Source organism: Lycorma delicatula, chromosome 10, assembly GCF_047948215.1.
Source record: "Lycorma delicatula isolate Av1 chromosome 10, ASM4794821v1, whole genome shotgun sequence".
Classification (NCBI taxonomy): Eukaryota; Metazoa; Arthropoda; class Insecta; order Hemiptera; family Fulgoridae; genus Lycorma; species Lycorma delicatula.
In genome coordinates, this window is record NC_134464.1 from 121,551,035 (window position 1) to 121,575,883 (window position 24,849).

The 24,849-nt window shown below is 32.5% G+C and overlaps 1 protein-coding gene across 1 annotated transcript in view; it reads right to left on the bottom strand.

Moving 5' to 3' along the window:
• Positions 1 to 14,223: 14,223 nt before the first annotated feature.
• Positions 14,224 to 24,849, bottom strand: part of LOC142330958 (vacuolar protein sorting-associated protein 11 homolog) — a 117,783-nt gene continuing 107,157 nt past the window's right edge. The window contains exons 14-15 of the mRNA XM_075376423.1: positions 17,950 to 18,045; positions 14,224 to 14,356 (exon numbers count right to left, since the gene is read on the bottom strand). Of these exons, the coding sequence (XP_075232538.1) occupies positions 18,001 to 18,045 (45 nt within the window). The 3' untranslated portion in view covers positions 14,224 to 14,356; positions 17,950 to 18,000. The remainder of the gene's footprint in view (positions 14,357 to 17,949; positions 18,046 to 24,849) is intronic.

The following is a 24,849-nucleotide window of genomic DNA, read 5'->3' on the forward strand; positions in this document are numbered from 1 at the left end:
AGAGGGCAGAACTCCAACACAGAGAAGGAAATGCTGCCCCTATGTTAATAAAAATTGCCAAAACATATTTACAGTTGGCACTTTCCACCTCGGCAAGAGCATTTTAGATGCAATCCTCGGTGCCAACTCCTTTCATGAAGCCAATACTGGTCTTGATTTAGAAGCGAATTCATATCGATGTTTTCCCAGAGCCGTTCCACAAGCAGTCTTTCAAACTTGCTGATTACCGGCAAGAGGCTGGTGGGTCTTTAACTGTTGACCTCACATCCTTTTGTGATTTTAAGAGCACCCTCACCAAAGCCACCTTCCAACAAGTCGGAAAGCAACCCCCAGAGTATCCAGAAACGCCTGGTAAGTAACCACAGATGTTAAAGTTTGGTGACAAACCGCATCGAACACTGAACTGCACATGCAATGGCTTTTTGGCCGGTAACATGATTTCGCTAGCTGCCAAGTGTTGCGCTACAACTCGCGCATGGAGTCTTACCAAAACTGAGTTTGGCTTCCTTGATGATATGAATGTACTCATTACGGGCGCGCCGGTAGATCCTCAGAACGCACGTCATATACGATAATCCCCGTTAGGGGGCGACACTGGTATCTTCTCCTAGCAGACCTAACTCCTGCACACAGCATGCTAAGGTCAGAGGAACACTACTTTTTTCCCGTTTTCTGCCTGCGTTTAACAGACTGTTCTCTGGAAGCAGCGGTCATGACAGCTCCAGACACTCTCCGATCAGTGGACTGGCCACTACCTAAGGGTCAGTCCATTAGCTGAGGCCACCAATCATCTGGCAATCAAGACTGGCATCGCAGCCAGTCTTGATGGCCCGGCCGAATTGTTCAGCTATAAATTCCACCTCCTCCCTGCGCTCCATGCGCCATTCCAACTCCTGAAAGGCAGCCGCAGCCTGTCCTGATCTAGGCCTCTTAGGTTATAGCGACCTGAATCTGGAGGTCTTGGACCACCACCGTAAGCGATCTCATAGGTTATAAGTCTATGGTCACTCACACTGGCCTCGAGGCCAGCCAGTCCAACTACCTGTACACTTAAGGAGATCGGCCGTCACCAAGGTGATGTCGATGTAACTTTCCCCCAGTTCGAAAGAGAAAGTTGGCGGTTGTTCTGGCTCGTTAAGCAAGTAGAGGTTCTTGGCTTCAACGAACTGTGCGAGACTAGCGCCTCTGGAATCGGTGAGCGGTGAACCCCAGGCGGAAGACTTGGCATTAGCGTCCAGAGCAACCAGCACTCTTGCCCGGGAGACTGTCCAGAATCCGCCCCAACTTCGCCAACAAGTCATCGACATTACATCCAAGTTGGAAGTATTTTGACACCAGTCCAACATCAAGCGTACCCCTCGTGACTCGCACGATGGTGAATTGGTCGTCAGAAAACTGATGCATCCAGAAGACACCCAACGAGACCGAGCCGACTACGATCGCAGAGAGCGGCCGTTCCCCACGAGAATGAATAACATCAGCCCCGTGGAAGCCGACCACCCTATCGCCGACCGTGTACAGCTCCTGGATCAAGAGGACCTCTAGGTAATATCCTCAAGGATTCTCATGGCTTCATTGGTGGCCGCCCGGGAATGGTGCAAATTTATCTGCCCCAGGCGTAAGGGTTCAATATAGTGACGACCGTACTCGAAAGCTTCCCCCCAATTCAAGCGTCGCCATACGCCGTATTATGCTCGATCTTCGCCCGTGCTATTTCGTGCGACCTTCATTGTCTGCTCTGTCCGGCATCGAAGTCTTTCAACAAGGCACAAGAAGCGCAATTTGCAGGCGCGGTCTTAGTAGGACAATTAACTGCCCTGTGCCCTGCACGGGCGCAATAGCCAGACATCTCTAACTGTGCCCTACAACGGAGAGAGGTGTGACCAAAGCCTAGACATTTGAAGCACCGGGGTACTTCTGTATGGTCAGCGGCCCTGCAAGAGGTCCACCCAAGGAACAGCTGGCCACTGGCCACCAAGACCTGCCGGATTTTAGGCAAGGTCTCAATCACACAGTGGTTCTTTGAGGCTTCCTTCTCCTGCAACTGTCGGATCACCCTGGTTTCCTTGAGAAAGTCCTCAACAGCCATATCCAACACTGGATTTTGGCTGTGTATCGCCTTGAGGATTTCACGCTCCTCTGGCCTCGTTGCCCTTGGTAAATCATTCACCAATATTTGAAGCCTCCGTTCGGCCAGAAACTAAGCCTTCAGCCCGTTCTTCTTCAGAACGTCGGCCTCCAGCAGCTACTTCGTCTGCTGCGCAATTACGACCTCCAGGACATATAATTGTTTTCGTGACCCGGGAGATCTTGAACTTTTCTCTCCGTGGATCCAGGACCTTCTTCAGGGTCAGCTCCGTCATCGTAGATGAAGCCCCCGGACCAGGCGTTACTGGGACCACCTTGACGGTGGTTCGCTTAATTTTGTTAGTCGACTCCTGAACTGGCGGCGGGGACTAACCCGCTTAGGCCCAGGTGCGGCTGTTACTGCAGCGAAGGAGACAGGCTTTTTCACCTTCATCTACACCCGTTTTAAAGAGGTAAGGATCTCGCCAAGGACCCTCCCTGTTATCGGTTTGAAGTCCTGACTCCTTCCACCTTGCCAGATAGTCGATCAACGACCGAATCTAGGGCTCGGTTAGCGCCCTGGAGGCCCTCGCATTTTAATGCCAGATCAGAAACCATCAAAGCACACTTGGAAAGGTACGAGTCAACTAACTGTCGAAACTCTAAGCCACTGGGTTGGTCTAGTGGTAAACGCGTCTTCCCATATCAGCTGATTTGGAAGTCGAGAGTTCCAGCGTTCAAGTACTAGTAAAGTCAGTTATTTTTACACGAATTTGAATACTAGATCGTGGATATGGTGTTCTCTGGTGGTTGGGTTTCAATTAACCACACATCTCAGGAATGATTGAAATGAGACTGTACAAGACTACACTTCATTTACATTCATACATATCATCCTCATTCATCCTCTGAAGTATTATCTTAACGGTAATTACCTGACGCTAACCAGGAAAAAGAAAGGAATTGTCGAAACTCGACCGAAATGTGCGATTCCTTTTTTGAGTTTATTTTGGTAGAAATGGGTCACTAGTAACCAAATCCTTGGCTAAAACAACCACGTTCTCGAGGCAATCTCCCTCGGATTGCTCCACAGCAGCTTAGCAATGAGAAAATACACCAACTGCACTGCCAGGTACAACAGCTGCAATTTGAAAGAATCCTATCACCTATTACAAAACAGGTGGGCGTTTTTCGCTTAGTTATTCCGAGCAAGGCCACCTGTCCTTACGCAACCTGCTTGAAACAATCAAAGCTTAAAAGCTCCTACTATAGACCACTGGCAAGGTCGGAGCGAAATCGCTTCCCGAGCCTGCCAGAGGATCTGGAACTTTGCTTGGCCTCACAAACTACAAGGAATTTATAACAGAATTTAATATAAGAGTTACAATAATATTTGTTTTGGGTTCACAATTTATATCAGTTATTTATTTACTTTATAAGTTTCATTGTATTAAATAAAAGAATAAGTAAAAATGAATAATCTAAACAGAATAAATAAGTTAATAATTAATCATTTTATCTCCTTTATTTTTATATTAGAAATGGTAAAGATTTTTTAATGTACTTATTTCTGATATACTACAAAGACTCTTAAAAAAAATCTCAAGAAAATATGAGTCACGTTTTAATTTGAAACAAACTGCTCTATTACATGAAAAATCATTACATACATTGTTCTACGAGTAAAGAGACTTATAGTAAAACAGTGTAAAAATTTGAAAACATGTTTGGCTGTAATTGTAACACAAACACCAACAGAAGAAAAGTTAAAAGGTTAAGTTGTATTTTAATGTTAATAATGTTCTGAAATCTTCATCTTCTATATAATATATGATAATCAGTAATTTTATTGTAAAAATTAATTATCAATAAAGACATTCTATTCTATTAACTCTACTGCTTTTTAAGTGTTAATAGAATACTTATAATTTATTAACTGGTTTCTTCAGGCATTGACTGATAAGGATATAAGCCGTAAAATACCATTGTGTAATTATGCAATTCACTGGTGTGGTACCCAGTACTTAAGTTACTTATGGTGATCTATAGAAACCAGTTTATTGAAAATGCTTGGACCACAAATTATTGTTACTCAACATCCTTTTTTTCAATGATGCTAGATTGTGTGATACTTGTCTGTTGTCTTAACACCCTTCATTTGTTTTATTTACAATCCTTTATTAAAATGTAAAGTTCCTGCATAATTTTTGTAATAAGTAAATAGAATTTTACATATTACTAAAATAAACTTTCTCTACTGATTTTCGCCAAGATTGTCTTTGAACATAGGAATTGAATAAATCTCCTACAAATATGTGTTCCAGTTGATTACTACTTTCTTGGTTATATTTATCTGCCTACCACTGAATTCTATAAATGTAAGTTGGTTGGTTCCATGTATGTAAAACAATAAAAAAAGGGATTCATTATCCTTCTAACCATTAATTAGCACATAAGCTTTTAAACTGGTGATGTAAAGTAGTATAATTTCATATAGTGGCTTATATCCTTATATCTAAATATGTACAGCAAACTTCCTTTGTTCCTGGAGGAATGCTATGTCTGTTTAAACACGTTTCACAATCTCTTAATCTATTACATTAAAAAAAAATGAACTAAATTACATCACATCAAAGAAACAGAACCATAAATCAATGACCACTGACAGAAAATACAGACAAGTTTACCTAAGAAATTTTTGTTGCAGAAGATAACATTTTTAGTAACTTTGTTTTGGTGTGGGGGGGTGAAAAACATTTACGTTATCATCGCCTAGAAAACAAAAAACATACACTAGAAATTTAAAAACAAAATTAAAACTTAAATATGAAATAAAAAAAGAAAATAAAAAACTTAAAACTAAAATATTAAACAAAAAACATGCAGCTACTATCACCGCTAACATAATAAAATTTTAATTATAATCACTATCACAGAAAAACTTATCTACTGTCACAAATAACAACTACATATGGGGTATTCCATTTTAATTCAAAAAATGTTTTTCTTGAGTAATAGACTATTTTCTAACTTGTCAACCGGTAAAATACCCATTTTTGTCACTTTTTCCACGAGCTGTAGAATTCTTGTTACATCGTAGAGAGGATCAAAAAGGGCTTTTTGGAATGAGTAAACATGGAACTTCATCTTAGTGTACTCAAAATTCAATTTCTTACACAACCAAATCCTGTAATGTTTATTGAAGTTATATTTACAAATTATTATTTTTTCAAATTTTGGGCACAAAATTTGAAGGGCTTAAGGTAACAGGCCTGTTTTTTATCTTTTAACACTAGTAAAAATCTGACTGTTACTGAATCCTGTCCTTCATTAAAAAAAAAAATGGCCGTGATTTTGAAAATGTCTCATTTTTTGGGCCCAAAAACACACGTGGGACAGGTGGAAAAAATCTGAAATTTTTACAGCAGTACTCTTTACGTACTTTAAAACCACATAAAATTTGCTTTGTTACTCAAAGGGGTTGACAAGTAATGAGCCATCAAAACTGCTAAAAACACTGTTCCTTCTAACCGTGAAAAATGTAACCAAAAATACTGATGTTATGTATTTTTTCTGATTATAAAAGTCACAACTAAAGTCATTATAATGAATAAATTGATAATTAATAAATAGTCAATCACAAAATGACAAATAATAATTACAAAATGATAAACAATTCAAATACATTAACAAGATGTTCAATTTCCTTTTATCTTATTTTACTCCTCATAATAGAAGTTATGAATAAATCTTGCATTTTTGACAAAAACTTAACTAACATACCTTAGTGCTCCTGCCATTTTTTTTTTTTTTTTATTGAATAGAACTGATAAGTCCTCATTCATCTTTGGTGTTACGTTGTGTCCTCTTCCAGGAGTTGACAGAAAAAGCTCTGAAAGCATGAGAATCTTTAAAATATTTTCCAGTTGAACCAATGTTTGATTATCCCTCAATGATTTCTTGAATGAAGTATTAGGACCCTGCGGATGGGAAAAGTCTATTCAATATTCCTCTTCATTTTCATGTATTTTGACTGCCTAAACACCACTTGCCACTGTATATGCAGCAGACATAATTTTTACATTTTGACTCTGGTAAACCTATAAAGCAATCAGAAACACTTATGTTCTTGTGTAAGTGTTTATGATTTAGAGATTGCCCAGACTTTCAGAACACATTTCTGTCTTGTTAAAACATAACTGTGAAAAGTTCTTGTTTCTGGGACTGTGATTACCTGATAACAAGAATTGAGGTATTCTTCAGTCTCTTGAACATCTTTACTAGGAGCAGAAAATAAATGTTATACTTTTAATATTGTCTTTGCAATAATTGTACATTTCAGAAGGTGCAACAATTTGATTGTTGACTGTCCTTTGAAGGCTTGCTTTAGTCACAGTCCTTTTTACAGTTCCACCAATACCATCACATGGTCCTCTCCATGGTATGAGGCAAAAAAATGCCACTCAGCTGCGATTTCAAAATCTTCTTGATGGTAGGACAAATTTATGAAATTTTTTTTGTTTTTATACTGGGCTGAGAAGCCATCAGAAAAATAAAAAAATTGTTTACTTGTAACTGTGTTTTTACTTTATTTATGACTTGCTTCTGGAAGCACAAGAACGATGTAGTATTGTGCTTCAAGTACTCACTAATCACACAGTAGCTTTTTTGGCTTTGCAATTTTCCTTCTTTTTTTAAATATATTAGAAATGGATGACTGCGGCATAAGTTTTCAGCAGTGATATTACTGGACTTTATCCTGTATCACAAAAGGAAAATTTTGAGAGAAGTCTCCTAATACATTCACCCTCCAGCAAGTTTTCCTTTTTAATGTTGAGGATTAGCTTGTTTCTTTACTATAACATGATGCCTTTTAAGTACTCTTGAAATGGAAGAATTTGAGTAGTTAGTTCACAACGGTCAACAGAAACCCACTGTTTGAAGATAGTTTCAGAATCAAAATCATCCCAACTCTCTTGCAGTAATTTGAGCCCATCATTAGTGCCTGAACATTTTTCACACTGTGACAGCATGCACGTTTCATTTTCTATATCACATACCATGGTTGAAAGGAGAATTTTATAATTAAATTTCATTATTAGAGAAAATAACACAAGTTTTACATTTTGGTAGATGACACACATACAAACAGAGCGAGTACCTGACTCACCAGCCAGAACACAAAATTTAGGTCTTAAATCAGCAAATTTTAAATAACCAATTTTTAAATTATGTTATTCTTTGAAGGCTGTGTACAGTTCTTTTATGTTACATAAGATAAACCTTTTTAGAATATTAATTTTCTTCCCGTCAGCTTGTATTACAGAGACACAATCCTTCTTGCCTGGATCATTCGGCTCTGCTCTGCTCATCATTCTGGTAAAAATATTGGACACATTTAATAAAATTTATATCAATTATGTGACTGGGTTTCTTTTTGCCGGCAATTTGTGGAAAAATTCCACTTGCCTTAACTAATTGTTGGATTGACAGGCTAAATACTGACTAACACTAAACTCATACTGAATTTTTTGATTTGAATGCTCCAGCTGCTTGATAAGAAACTTTTAATTCTTCACTTTAATCAGCATAATTTTGTGGTAATAAACTGGTTTCTTCCGTAGAAATATTTAAATAAAAGGAATCATTTAATTTACTGGTAACTGACTGCTATTTTTGTAACTTTAATTTTTTAGAAATGGTTCCTTTGCGCTGCTTGATAATTTTTGAACCTTAATTGGAGAAATGCCAACTGCTGAACAAGTTGAAAAACTTCACAAGAAAAAAGCAGATAAACATAATCCCTGTAATAAGAGTTAAGCATGTACAGCAGGTTTATAAACAAAGCCTAGAATGGTTTACATACCCAGTGTAGAAAATGATGTGCAGGTTTTATACGCAAAGCACAGCTAGGCTTTTGCACCATGATTTTTGTAAAGCATGTAATTTTTTGAAGCACACACTACCTGTATATTATACATTAAGTTTGTTCATATATGAGGGTCAGTCAAATAACTGGGCTTTTGTCTTCACAGCATTGTCTTCCATGGTTGGTTACACAAAGTCATGTTATATTTTGTCATAAAGTTTCTCAGAAATGAGGGGTTCAGAATTTTCACTAGACTGCAAGGATAGTTTGAGGAAATGATATTGTCAGTATCCAAGTCTACAACACAGCTAGCAAATTTAAAGGAAGGGTAAACCTGTAGAAAATGAGCCAAAACAGGCGTTCAAGGAGAAGTGTGATGGATGATAACAATTCATTGAACTACGACCTCTCTTTTTCTGTTTAGCCTCTGGAACCATCGTAAGATATTACTTCAGAGGATGAATGAGGATGATATGTATGAATGTAAATGAAGTGTAGTCATGTACACTCTCAGGTTGACCATTCCTGAGATGTGTGGTTAACTGAACCCCAACCACTAACGAACACTAGTAACCACGATCTAGTATTCAAAACCATATAAAAGTAAAACTGCCTTTATTACGATTTGAACCTCAGAACTCTTGATTTCAAAATCAGGTGATTTGTGATGATGAGTTAACCACTAGACCAGCCCAGTGGGCTTGATCTATGACCTCACTGCAGACTATCAGCACCATATGATTGATAAAATTGTTTTTAAGTGGTTATCAGTCTTGGAAATGCCTATTCCATTATTACAAGTATATCTGTATGAGGAAAGTTGCAAGACTTTTGACCACAACTCAGTAACAGGCCTGACAGGAAATTTGCAAAAAAGCTCCTCAATTAATTTCAATGAGAGAAAGGATTTTTTGTGTTGAATAGTAACGTGTGTTGAGACATGGGTCAATCATTACACTCCACAGTCAAAATTGGGAAGTATAGAATGGATAGGCTTGTCCTATAAAGATGAAAACATGGTCTTCAGCTACTAAAGCCTCACTACAGTCTTCTGGGACTTTTAAAGACAGTATTGCTCATCGATTTTTTGTATACTACAGCCAGTTCTTGGACAAAGTGAAAGCCATACACAGGAAACAAATGGTAGCCTGACTAGTCAATCAGTGATGTTATTTTCATTCACAACAATTCCAGGCCTCATAGTCATTAGCACTAAGGATAAACTGGATGAAATTTACTGAGAAATCTTAGAACCCCCCACCCCACCCCACCCCATACAGTCCAGATTTATCCATCTATGATGACTTTTTGCTTAGGCCATTAAAAGAGGCACTGAGAGGATAGAGTCCAAAACAGCAATGAAGTAATGGAGTTCATGCACAGTTGGCTTGTGACATCCTCAAACTTTTATCTAGAAAGGATCCACAAGCTCCCCACATGTTGGGAAAAATGTATAGAACTTCTAGACAACATAGAAAAGCAATAATTATGTTTTGTATTTCTATTCTGTACTAAAAGATGATAAAAACAAAAGTATGGTTTATATTTGACTGACCCTTGTGTAATTGTATATGCATTTTATTTTAACGTTATATTACAAAAATATCCGTTATCCGTTAAAAATATATGTTAAAATATAATATTTTAACATCCATACAAAAATGAAGCAAAAGAGCTTCTGCTTCAATCAAACACTGCATTTGCTAAAATCAATTTAGATGATTGAAAGTTAAGAAATATTTACTAATGAGCCCCCCAGTCTTGTTGAAAAGTAGATTTTGTCACTTACTCAATTAGGACACATGTCACAAAAAAAAGTTGTAGGATAAAAAATTAAACCAGTTTGTTCCTTCTTTTGGTAAAACCTTTTTTAGTTTATACGCTAGGTATTTACTTTAACAAAAAATTCAAGCAATGTAAATTAAAGCGAATATAATTGTGTATAATCTTCACAGAAACATTTTTGAATTGTTAACTGGAGGCTTAACTGTCTTAGGAGAAACAGTATTTTATGGTTTATATGCTGCTATGAATAATTTCTGGAAAAGATTTCAGCAGTCAAGAATTAGATCAAATAAAAGTTGAACATTTTTATAAACAGTATTTTTTGGAATTTTGACTTAGGGTTTTACTATCCAGATAATAAATAAGATCTGGTGCCTAGAGAAATACTGTGTAACTTTGCTTGTTAAGATAAAAAATATTTGGATTATAAATGAAAAGTGTGATATGATTTTAAAAATTCTGATTATTTTAAAGTACAGGTTAGTTAAAGTGTGCATGAACCGTAGGCATGTAACATTCTTTAGGCCAATGTTGCAACAAAAGACAATAGTAAAATGAAGAATAATAATTCTATATAGTTTTTCATTGAGATTGATATTTTATGGATACAAAAATTTTCTTTATTGTAAATGATCTAAATTAAAATACGAGTATTTAATATAAAGTATAGCTCATCATAATCATATCCACCAGAGTAAAATTCTATATAAAAAAAATCCAGGCAGATTTTTAACCCTTAAAATGGACTGATCTTCACCTTGCATCTGGAAGGTTCTGATCTCAAATCCTAATAATGCTTGGGGATTTTTGATAAGCTAAAAGTATTTCTATACACAGGCTGTTAAGCTTACCTAGTGAATAAGTTATTTAAAACAATTATGATATGTATTAGCTTGGCTCTCAAGAAGAAAAAAGAAATATAATTATTTAAGGAGCTGAGGAAAAATTTTGTTTCCATTTACCTAGCTAACTGCAGTTTTATTGAATATGCATTTTTTCTTAAAAAGTTGTCAGAGTCTAAATATTTAACCACCACCGAATTAAATATTATACAGTAATTTAAATATCAACCAATAACATACAAAAATATACTATTAAATTTTTTATATTACTAAAGATTAGGAATTTTTGGAAAAAAAATCAAAACCCATTATCAACTCTGCCCAAATGCTTAGTATGCGTTATATGATAAAACTGAATAATTGATTAAGTATAAAAGATTTATAAATTAATCACTTAATCTTGACATGAAAGACAAGATAACAAATACTAAAGGGTTAAATGAAAAATAAATAAAAATTATAATGCACAATTATTATTAATTATCAGAAAAGAAAAAAAATATACAAACATGCAGATTCTATAAAAATTTATGAAATATTTAAGGATAAATAAAATACTGTGCAAAAAATATAATTACTATAGAATGAAAAATTAATCATTAGCATATTTTACATTTACATATAATGGATAGCTGCATATATACTATATAAAATAAATTATCTAGTTGATATGAATTGAAATTGAAAACCAGGTCTCTTCTTTATTGAATGATGAATAAAATCAACCTGGAATGAAAAAAAACATCAAAATTTAGCTCAATAAATAAAAGATTTCTATTTTCATTGCGAAACTGCAGGGCTCAGTTTTAAATCTTTTTAAAAATGTAGTGGATACCACTTATTTAAACATTACAACTGTATCTCAGTCAGTCAGAATTCCTAAATCTAAACAAGATTAATTGAAGCCCTTACAGCACATTGCAAATTGATAATTTGCAACAACAGATTAGTGTATGATTATAATTATAACATAGAGAATATTCTCTATAGTGGAATAAAATATTCTTCTATAGTAGAATATTATATTACATTATAGTTAGAATATATTACTTAGCACATGTAAGCATTATTACTGGAATGTATTCCTGGAAATGCAGTAATTCTAAGAAATGTTATTATGTTGAAGGCTTTGTCTTTTGTGTAATTTTTATTCAGTGTTGCACTCACCTCATCACAATGACAATGTAATGAAAAGTTTCATTCTTGAACTCACTGTTAGCATGTACACATAACATTGTTTATTAAATTTATGTTGGGAAGGTATATCCAAAATAATATTACACAAAGAATATCTACATTTATAAATTTTATATGTAAATAAAATAAAAACTTGGTTTTTAAAAAAGAAACTTCGTTAAGGAAAGGCTTTTATATACATTATAAAACACATATATATATATATATATATATATTATGCGAAATATGAAACACCAAAACACAGTAATTAGACTAGTTAAACTTACTATATTAATTTCTAAATGATTAAATCTCATCTAATTACTGTGTTTTATATTAAGCATATTATTATTTCATATAATATTAAATTTTATCAACACAGTGGTCAACATGGTAATTACTTATTTGATTATATAAATACATATATAAAAACATGCATGTGCACATACACACACACTTTTATACAATTCAACATAGTACGCACTCTATTTTACTGATTATCAATATCAATAAATCCAATTTAAATAATGTATGAAACAGAATTCAATGGTGGAAAGTTGTTTTTTAATCCACATTCAGTCTTGATTTTTAATTATAACCTACAAAACATTTTGATATTTAAACATTATTGTTAATATAGTCAAATTTAATCTTAACAATTAAATAAATAAATATATAAAAAGAAAACAAAAATGTGCATTTATTGAATTCTGTATCTGATTATAATATTTTTTCCGTCAATACAAGTTACATTATGAATCACTTAAATGTTACATACAGATATAACTGTAAACTGGAATAAAGCGATTACTCAATTTTGTACAGGCATGTTTAAATAAAAAACGGCACTAGATATTGCTAATTATTGTACAATACTTTTTGATTTAGTCTTTATTAATAGTCTTTCACTGAGTAGTCATTAATCAAGTCTATGGGGAGACTGATAGCCATTTGTAGAGCTTGTTCATAAACGTCAAAATATTTTTCAACACTAATAATGCTGAATTAAAAATTAACTGAAAAAAATTTATAAAACAATTTTTGACTCTTTTCTAATTAATAAAGCTTATAATACTAAAAGAATACAGAATGGCACAAAAATCACAGTTCATCGACTAAAACTAATGCACAACTAACCTTGCTGAACATTTGAGCTCAAAAATGTTTATGTCTGTACAGATGCATAGAATACTGAAACAAGAAGTTTTCTTTGAAAGCAAGAGTAGCTGCTTTAGAAGACATACTGAAGCAAATAGGTAATATTTTTGTTTAATTTCTCAAGCATCTTTGGTTTAACGGCATACATCGTATCTTTCAATAACCCTAAAAGGAATGGTAATTTTGGTAATACATCTATGAAAATCCATTGTCTTATAACTCTGATGTCAGACTTCTTCATTAATACACTAACAGCCTGAGGTACCACAGTCTGGCCCAGCGTCATCAAGGTGGAAATATAAATGATTAAATTTATTTTTAGAAACGAAATAGCATATGACAAACTTCTAGGTTATTTCTATCCTTTAGTTAAGATCCCTTTTGTAACCGTTTCTTCAAAAAACAACAGTCCCAGCCCTCCTTAGTAGGTTATTTCAACCCAAACTGTCATAGAAAAACTAGTGATATAAACCAATAATAGTTTTAAAATGGTTTTCAAATTGTAAGGGTGGTAATGACTTTTACGCCACTCAAAATTGTGAGAAATAGTTTTGTGATTTTTAACATATATAATGTATACTGGCAATGTTTTTTTTTCCAGATAATGGCCATTATCTGACTTATTCACATTCATGTTCAACTTTAGTAACTTATATAACATCTAATGATATACAGAGTGTTCTGTATAGTATACAAAATGAAATGAAATAAATATAATTTTCATACCAAGTTTTATGTGCAAGTTGATACTAGTTATGACATAAAAAGAAACAGCCATTCATCTAAAATAGGTCTGCAAACAATAAATATGAGGAAAAAGAAGAATAAGGTTAGCAATTTACAAATTGGTGTAACCTTAAAACATTTATTTTTCATAATTCACTGTGCATATAATAATGAATTTGTTCAGTTTTCTCCGCTTTGATAAGAGAAAAATCACAAGTCATAACTTTATATTAGGAACTAAATCACAAATTGATGAAAACTGCCATTTACATTTCTAGTCTAACATATATGCAGCTGCCAAACTTTTCTGTTTAATCAATTTAATTACTATTTATTAAATCTTTCATATTGAAAGTTTGGAAATTTCCTTGAACAGGCAATTTACATTAATAGTGAACCATCTTTTAATATAATACAAATGTACATATAACATACATGTCAACAATAACATTTAACTTACTTGAAAATGGATTTAAATTTTTATCATAATCATCATCATCATCATCATCAAACGGAGTACCTGATGAGTAATCTTCATCATCCTCAAATGGATTCTTTCCAGGCAATGATAATGTTGTATTCTGTTTATTTGAGATAACAGTCATTAAAGGTATTTCTGGAGAATCAGTGCTTGGCGTTAAGGCAGTATGTTGATCTCGAGTTAAGTTTGCTTCTAACATAGAACTATATCTTTCTAATGACAATTTTTGTTTTCCAAGTTCTTTAGGTCTCTCTGCAAAAAGTTAAAACCTTAGTCAATAATAAAAATCTATCAGGATTTTCACATATGCGCGCTCGCGCGCGCGCACACACACATACACACACACACACAGAGAGAGAGAGAGAGAGAGAGGGAGAGAACATTATTTATTTATATTATATAAGGGCTGTTTTTTCAACCTATAATTGTGTATCTAAGTAAACAAGAGATAGGCGGGAGCCAGGTCTGCACGATGTGTGATTTCACCGGCCCCCACCACAACCACTGCCATTGCCAGCTCCAATGCATTAGTCTGGGCCGAGATACAAGCAATTGAACACAGTTGTTTCAATCGATGTTCCCGCCAACTGTGAACTGTGAAGTGTAATATGTTTTCTGCAAGCAGAAGGATGTAGCACTGATGAAATCTACTGCAGAATGAGCCTAGTATATGGTGAAAACACTTGGAGTAATGGTAGTGTACGGAAATGGTGTAAGGAATTTAAAGAAGGGCTAATGTACATCCATGATGAAGGTGGGCAAGGACCCAAGTCTATTGCTACTGTTTGCCTGGTTGAGCATGTTGATTATTTTGTCCGTAACAAACGGAGGTTTACGATAAGTCAATTTTCTGCAAAATTCCCAGAGATTCCAAGGTCTTCTCTGTACACAATTGTGACTAAAGACCTAAGATACCAGAAACTGTGTGCATGTTGGGTCCCAAAAATTTGAGTGACGATCATAATGCAGTGAATGTCATCAGCCTTAAAGTTTCTCATGTTACAATAATGAGGAGGAGGGTGTTTTTAAAGTCTATCACTACCAGCAATGAAACTTGGATCCAGTATCACAATCCACAAAACCAAAGAACAGTCTGAGCAGTGGATGCAAACTTCTCCAAACAAGCCAAAAACTTTCAAACAGACACTGAGCAACAGGAAAACAATGGCTGTAGTTTTTTGGAACAATAAATGTGTCTTGTTGGTGAACTTTATAGAGCAGAGGACAACATAACAAAGGAAGTTTATTGTGAATCTTTATCTCACCTTTGCAGATCGATCCAGAACAAACGAGGAGGCATGCTCTTGTCCGGCATGGTTTTGATCCATGAGAATTCATGATCGTACTGTGCCAACATGATACAACATCTTCTCAAACAATTCAAGTGGGATGTTTTCAACCATCCAACGTATAATCCAGACCTAGCACCTAGTGATTTTCACCTCTTTTGAGAATTGAAGGCATGGGTGGGTGGACAACACTTCTTCACCAACGAACTACTTCAGGAGGCTGTCAAGCCTCAGTGACCTTACCTCACTGATCGCAAACTTCTTTGAAGAGGGCATCGGAAAGCTGGTGTCATGATACGACAAATGCGTCAACTGTTTTGGTGATTATATAGAAGAAAAAGTTACATACTACTCAACTTTTAGTAATAAAATCATTTTATGTCAATGTATCTTTTTTTTTTATAGCCCATTGGAGGTTAAACAAAAACATTACATACACTAAGTCTTCAAAAAGAATCCAGCCACATTTTTTTTTCCTGGAAAAGTATTTCAATATTATAAGTGGTATGAGTATGAGTAGTAAAACTTGTGTACAATTAGTTTTTGTACATGGTTTCTGTTGTTCAGCAGCTATTGTGTATTTGTGTAGTAGGCGTTTACATTTTTATTTTATACATGACTTGTCTTGCCAAGGCAAAACAATTTGTAAGATTAAACAGGGTTTTGGAAATGAAGCTGTACAAAGATTAAAGAGTGGTATTACAGTTTTAAAAATACCAAAAATTCAGCTGAGAGTAACTAGTACAAGTAGACAGTCAACAAGCCAAAATCCAAACCTCATTAATAACATGCAGAATTTGATAATGGAAAATAGTTAGCTTACTATCCACAAAATTGCAAATGACATTGAATTAGTAATGGTACAACACAAAAATTTAACAGATGATTTAGATATGCACAGAGTGGTTGCAAAATCTGTCACAAAAGTGGTTTCATTTGAATAGGAAGATATACATTTTTATACTGCACAGGATGTTGTAAAGTCCAACAGTAATACCAACTTTCTTATGACCATAACTGGTGATGAATATTGGGTGTATGGGCACAACCCAGAAATAAAAGTTCAGTTGTCACAGTGGAAGACACAATCATCTCCCAAGACTAAAGAAATTAAGTTAGGTGAGGAGCAAAATGAAAACAATGCTGGTTTTTTTTTTGACTATTGTACAGCTGTGTATCATGTATATCCATCCACACTGTCAACAAACAGTACTGTCTGGAGATTCTGTCATCATTGTGTTGCAAATCAGGAAAAAAGGCCAGACCTGCGGGAATACAATGCAAGTGATAGTTGCACCTTGATAACAAACTCACATTTGTCACGTCTAACCCAGGATTTCTTGTCAGAGACAGAATTCCTCAGGTTTACCTGTCTCCTTATTCAACAGAAATAACTGCTTATGATAGTTTGTTGTTTCCTTAGGCTGAAGAAGCTGCTGAATGTTTCCTGATTTAAAAACTGGAAGTACATAACGACAGATATGAGAGCACAGCTGGTAGCCGTTCAAAAAGAGCACTGCAAAAATGTTTCAAGCAAGGGAAGGATTGTGGGAATACGTTATGGAGTCATAAGACGTCTACTTCATTCAGACATGGCATTTTCACACACACTACAACTCATTCTGTGTATTAACTTCACTGAAACAGCCACATGAAAACTGCAAAATAAAAGTCTCTTGTACAGTAAAGGAAGTCTGAATGGTTAAGAAGACTGTCAGATTATTTAATAGAAAAACAATAAATAAATGTGCAAGTATAGGTAGTTCATCCAACAAAGATCATCCTAACATATTAGCTAAAGCAATACGACCAGGTAAATACTCAACTCATTTGATATTCAGTGTCAATTAAACAGGTCTTTATATCAACATATGCCAATGTATACAATAAACATAAATGCACGGATGTACACTGTCAAAGAAGAAAATATATGCTTGGTTTCAATACAAAGATAAATTGTCTAAACAAATTTTAACGTAATTCAGAATTCAATTGTCTAATTAAAACAATATAATGTAATTTCACATTAAATTTTTACTGAAAAAGGATCTTGTTGAAATTGCCCTTGCAAAAAAAAATTGACTGCCTGATGTTACTTTTAACTAAGAAAAATTCCTTAGAAAAACATTAAAAAAAAAGATCAAATGATTACAAGCATAATTAACATTAAAAACCTCAAATCAGGAAACAATATAGTAAATAGTATCTACTGTGAAATCTCAGTTTCAATAAATTATATAAACATCATAAATATTAAATTAACTACAATCCAAATTATGAAATTTTTCTTGTGTGTATAGACAAGTTGACTTTGGTACTATACATTTAAAATTGGATGCATAGAACACAATGTAAAAAAAATTGTCCTAAAAATTAAATGAACGCATTTTCTAAGTTTAAGTTTAGATATTTTAAACAAATGTTTGAAAATTAAATATGAATTTTTAAAATTATATAAATGTATGAAATTATATTAAGAATGAAATAAAATATTTGCCAATTTAAGCTGAAAAAAAAGTTATACAACTGATGAAAAATTCTACAAAGTAATATTACCTGGGTTCTGAATTTTTATATCAACTGATTGTGACATATTGGTTGGTTTTTTCAATGCTTGCACAGTATCAGGTTTTGAAGAAAATGATTTTGATCCTGAAAAAAATATTGATTATAAACACGAAAAATAATTAATTAGTATTTATTTAGGAAACAGAAAAAGGAATGCAAAATGAAAGGTATACAGCTAATCCATAAAAAAGTGAATAATTCACTTTTACTTACACTGAGAGGACTTTCTTATTATAGATCATGTTTTTATGTGCTTTTAGGAAAAAAATATAATTTTTACTGAAAAATGGTTCAGAAAGATCTTCTGCCCAAACAGATGAAATGCTATTGTATAAACATGGAGTTAAGGACGAGGCAAGCTTATTTAAAGCTTGCATGATCTGTGATGGAGAAGGGGGATTTTAAAATGAATCTTATACATGACGCTTGAGGATTTGGCCAATTTTTGACAACTGCATGCAAGAAAGTAAACTAAGTAGTTACGTTATTATCAAATATGTTAAATAGACAAATAACACAGATAGCTAATACATAATTATGTTACAAATGAAGGTGATGTAGCAATTCATCCTTACGGAAGACTTTTTAAAAAATCTGTTGTTAACAAAGATACTTTTTATTCTAAGTATCTTGTGAAATTAGTGAAAATCTTTGTGAAATATCTTGTGAATTTAGTAATTTTTTATATTAACAAAATAATTTTTTTTTAACTTCACTTTTTTTAGTGCTCTAATATAAAAGACATTAAAATTATGTCAAGGATCTGCAATATCTAGAAGAGTTAACTAATGTTAAGTAATCTTTAAAGACAGTAGTATCATGACTTATTTTAAATCTTCCATTTCTTAATATTACCAGGTAATCAGCAACTGGTGATGGTCATACGCTGTCATCTGGGTTTGATTTACTTTCATACTGAATTACTGAATGTTTCATATGCAATACCATAATTTCAAGAGCATTTTATAGCTACTTCCATTAGGTAATAAAACACTTCAAGCCTTCAACTCCTACATCATCATGGTCTTATACATTGATCAACTGATCTGTCTTTTAAATCTATTCATAACTGAAATTCAAATTTATCTATCAAAAGGTAAGGTCGCATCACACTTATATGCTACATTTTACTCTATTAAGAAAAGCTTAATCTCACTTGAGGGGTTTCTACCTTAAATGATTAAATGAGAAATTACTTTTAAAAAAAAGACTCACTTGAGCAATTTCTACAAAAAACAGTAAAATTCCATTCAAACTATCCTATCTCCAGATATTAGTTTAAAGTAACATGTGTGAAGAGTGGGATAAGTCATACTAACTGAAGTTATACAATCTACAGCATTAATATTAATATTAACATTGTCAATGTGAATGTTATATCATACAATATTTAACAATATTCTATCATAAGAAATAATTAAAAGGTTAAAATACTCAGTTTTCTTGACGCAGTATTCAAAAAATTAGATCGATAATGTGTTGTCTGTATCTTACATTACATGTTATGTTGTCATGATACAAGGTTATTTTAATAAATGCAATAAGTGATAAGAAAACAGTACTGTAAAATGTTTGCTAATCACAGTACCAAAGATTGTAGTTGCCCCATCAGTTGTATATTTATATGTAAATATACGTTCACAATATTATTGTAAATGTGTTTGTAATAGTGAAGTATGTATTACGTGGATATATTGTATGGATGTAATACATGTACTACATATATTGTATGGATATATTTGAGCCTCAACTTCATTGCCTTACTCTTCATCAAATAAATCTTATTTAGATGAATAGGTTTTTATTTTGTAAAGTTATTCTTCTGGTTATTCCATATTACTTAAGCAGAAAATTTTTTAAATGAAAAATGCATTCAGCATAAACATTTTGAGGATATTTAATTTTTTTTTGTTCTACTGTCATAATCACTTAGCATTGGATTGAATTGGAAAAATTAAAAACAGATGATTAGGCAATAGCCTGATATCACTCTAATATTCAAGATATTTTCAACCAAAATTGAAGAAAATTAAACTTTTTTTCTCAATTCTGAAGTTTGGAACAAATTAAAGCTTTATAATTTGAAAATTACAAATAATTCTTAAGTCTGTAATTTGGTGGTGAACTCTAAAATTTAAGATTAGCAATTATCAGTTTTTTGTGATATTTAAAGTTCAATTTCAAAATTATTTTTGTTTTAGATTATTTTGTTGTTATAAAATATATTTATTGACTTCTGCCAAACTGTTTAGGATGATAGTTCATTAAATAGAGTGAAAGTTGTTAATGGCTGCTATTGATTACAACTGTACATAAGGAAGACAAAATATACAGTAGTAAGCAGACATAAAATTCGTGATGGCTTTTTATCAGTAAAATTTCTCTTGGATAGGTATCAAGTTTTAAACAATTAGGATGCTGCTTGAATGAAGATTGTCACACTTCCAAGAATAAAGAAAAAGCCAGATCTGCTTTTCTGTGAATAAAAAATGTCCTGTGCAGCTATACTTAAATGTAGGAAGAGAAAGATTAAGTGCTGTGTATCGTCTCTGTGCTGCTGGAGGGTCAAATTTTGGATTTAATCAGAAGCATAATTAAACAAAAATGATGCCTTTAAGATGTGGTCTATCAATTACTGGCAATGATTAGGTGAAGATACAAGATTCACTATGAGAATGTACTAGCATTTAAGATTATTAAGAAGAAAAACCTGGAGTATGCACATAAAGTCAGACACATCCAGAGAAGTGCTGGTTTCTGCACCTCGTATTTCACGGAAAGTTGAAATCCAAGACCAGAATTTCATGACTGAAGAATCTGAAGCATTGGATCAACCAGATCTTCACTCCCATCAGCTGTAGACAAGGTTGAAATTGCTCAAATGATTGCCAACATTCAATAATGGACATTGCACATAAAGAAAAATATCTTTATTAAATAAAACCTATTAAAAAGAAGTAGTTCTATAAAATATTAAAAGAAAGGAACCACTAAAACAAAAAGTGACCCAAATATATAAAACCTAAACATTTATCAAATGGGGGAAAAACAAATTAAATAAAAAAATATAGCACATACAAATGTACATTATTATAAGATATATATATATATATATATATATATATTATATATATATATTAAGTATAACAATATTCTTCTACAAGTTTACAACATAACACATCATCACATTACAACAAATTAAAATATCTTATACAATAACAATAAAATCATTAAATAAAACCTGTTCTAATCACAGATGGAGAGAATTTCAAATAAATATTTAGTAAGTAAAATATTTGTACTGTTCATGGAGGTTTCTTAATTCTTAATAGATAATAATTAAGTATGTTTCTTGTTGATTTGATTAACTATTTTAATTAGTTTGTATTTGGGGTGTACAACAATTCAGCTGTGGAGTAATTTGTCGGTTGTGTAAACTGTATACATTAAGTAATTGCCAGACAACCAATTATTGTTAAGCACTTCCTTTATTTACTTTAAATTTATACTGAATTAATCATTACATTATGTTACAATAGTTACAATAGCTTCAGTTAAGTTCACATTTTTAAATATATATACAATAATTACATTATATAATGTATAACAATTACATACATTAATAATTTAACAATAATTAAGACCAGCTAGTTCATTAACAAATAAGAAGAAAGAAGATGACAGGAGTTGGGGTACATTAGTTTTGGTCCTCCAGACCGGATCATTAAAAAATATGGATAAGACCGGATAATTAAATTATTATGTGAAATATCGCTTTATGTGAAGTTCTAATATTGTTATATATGTAAATACATTGCAGTTTGGAAAATTCAATTTTCATTGGTGATCTTCAATAATAAAATTATGAATGAACGAAAATATTATTTTGGCGTTTCTTCACTACATTGAATCTGGGTTCATAATTTACGTTAATATCATTATCTATATAATACTATTTGTGTAATTTAGTTTTACTTTGTTTTTTGGCCATATTAGTTATTGCAATTATTATGGATAAAGAACAAAATTATTATGACAAAGAAAATCAATTAAGGCCTCCATTACAAGAATTGGATTACTCGCAGATAAATAGTCGTCATAGAGTAAATAATCAAGAACATTCTGTAGACACAGCTTTTAAACAATTACAATTGCAAATTATAATCAATTTACCATTGTTTGAAGGTGACATTCTTGAATGGCCTCACTTTATTAATATATTTAATGATTTAATCCACACTTGAAAAGATTTAACAAATATTAAAAATTACATTATTTACATCCATCACTAAGAGACAAAGCCTTAGCCATTAATAGAACTATTTGATTAGAAATTTATGATTGTATATTTTAATGCATATTTATTTTAAAAATATTTTTTTAAAAAAGAGAATCATCAGATCTTCTATTTAAATTCATTAATGGCATTTCTTCACTTTTCAATTCAATTGAAGCACTGCAACTTCCAGTTAACATATTCGAATTCATTGTAATTCAATTTCTAACAAGACTAGATTATAATACTTTCAGGTTATGGAAGGAAATATTATCAAATAAGGGCTGTCCAAACTTTCAAGAGTTTCTAGAATTTCTTGAGGCCAGATGACACATGCTGGAAAATCTTAGTTTAAGTACTATAAACTCACAATTCAGTATTGGAAATGTTAAAGGATAACATTACAACAATGCATTTAAATTTCATCGCAAACATCCTACTTCAAACGTTAACAAGATTCATAAACAACATAACGTTATTTATTATTCTAGATCTAATTTTAAACATTGTTTGTTTTGCAATTTCAACCAATTACAAAAATGCAAAGAATTTTTAAACTTATGCAATGATGAACAAAGAGACTTTTTAGAACATAAGTGTTTTCTCATGTTTTCACAAAGGTCATAGTAACAATCAATGTTACTCAAATAACTCATGTCATTTGTGTCAACAGACACAACAAACTCTTTCATACTGATAAAATTGATTAAATCAACTCAATAAAGAAAATTTGATTATTTCAGGCATAAATAATGAATTAGCCAAATCTGATTATATTGTACTACTTACATTGCATTCACAATACAAAAACTTTTCATTCAAGGTCGGAACTAATAACCTTCCATTACATACATTTGAAACTGATCATTTTAATCTATCTCAAAATCTATTCTTTGCAGATCCTAAATTTAACATATCAAATAATATTGATATTTTAATCAGAGCCCAATTTTATTTAGATCTTATATTACCTCGTAAATTTATTCAAGATCCAAGGTATCCTATTATTCAAGAGGTAGGACATATTTTTAGCAGTTGTCTTCCAACTAAATTTAAACATAATAATACTGTTACATCTCTTTTTACAAGCAACAATAACTTATATCATTCAACTATACTTGGAACATTTTTGGAAAATTCATGAAACTGATTCTGATGTTTCACCATTTCAGTTAATGAAATGTCTATATATGACACACTTCCAACTTAATACCACTAAGAACAATCTAGGCAGATTTATCGTCTCATTACCACATAAATCCGATAAAATCTGGGTAGGTAATTCTTTCATTAACGCTAAAAATAGGTTGTTATCTGGAACAAATATTATGCAACATTTCTAATTTTAAAAGGGAATATTCCGCCTTTATGCACGAATACCTAAGATTAGGTCATATGTCATTACTTAATTCTGATGATTTATTAACTAATGAATCAGATATATATTACTTACCTCACCCCACCCAATATTTAAGTTCACAAGTCTGATTACTAAAATGCGAGTTTTCTTTGATGGCTTATCTCTTAATAATAATATCACTATTAGTTGGGCCTGTTGTCCAACAAGATTTATTCTCAATAATACTTGGATTTGGAATCCATAACTACGTCATTACATCTGACATTGTGAAAATGTATTGTCAAATACTAGTTAAACCTTACGACACTAATTTACAATGCATTTTGTGGTGCGAATCTCCAGATCAACAACTACAACATTTTGCACTTAGAACTATAACATATGGAACCGCTTCTACTCCATACTTAGCCACTACATGCCTAATTTTTAAATGAAATCCAAAGAGATTTCCCATTAGCATGCAATGCTATTAGAAATGATTTTTATGCTGATGATTTTTTTTCAGGTTCTGACCGTAGATGAAGCTATCCAACTAAAGGTTGATGTTTTTAATCTACTCCAATGTTATGGTTTTCCATTTCATCAATGGTTTTCTAATAATTGTAATATTGTTTTCTTGTTCTATTGCCCAGGAACATGAGTTACGTACCTTAGGAATTTTATGAAACAATTCTACAAACACATCATCATTTCAAATTACTCAGTCTATTAATACTAAAAGAATTATTCTCTCTATTATTGTAGGAGTATTTGACCCATTAAGTCTTATTGGTCCTATTGCTTTCTATCATATATGTTTTATGAAAACTTTATGGCAACTTAAAATTAATTGGGATGACAGATTACCCACAACGATGTTATCTCAATGGAACAAATTATACAATCAGTTGCACTTAATTGAATTAAGATAAGTTGTCCAATTAAATTCAACATGGAACTGAGGTTAACTCAACCCAAATACATAGATTTTTGGACCTCCATAAAGGGTTACAGGTGTTGTATCTACATTCGAACCTTATTTTCTAATTAAACAATTTCATGTAATTTACTTTGTTCCAAATCAAGACTTGCTTCTTTAAAGTAAATATCACTACCAAGGCTTAATTTATCTGGTTGTTTACTCCTCTCATATTTATTAGTAAAGGTAATAAATGTTCTGAATATGCATATTGATGAAATACATTTGTATTCAGAATCAACAATGGAATTGTCCTGGATTCATGGAAATCTGTCTGATTGGAAGGTATTTATA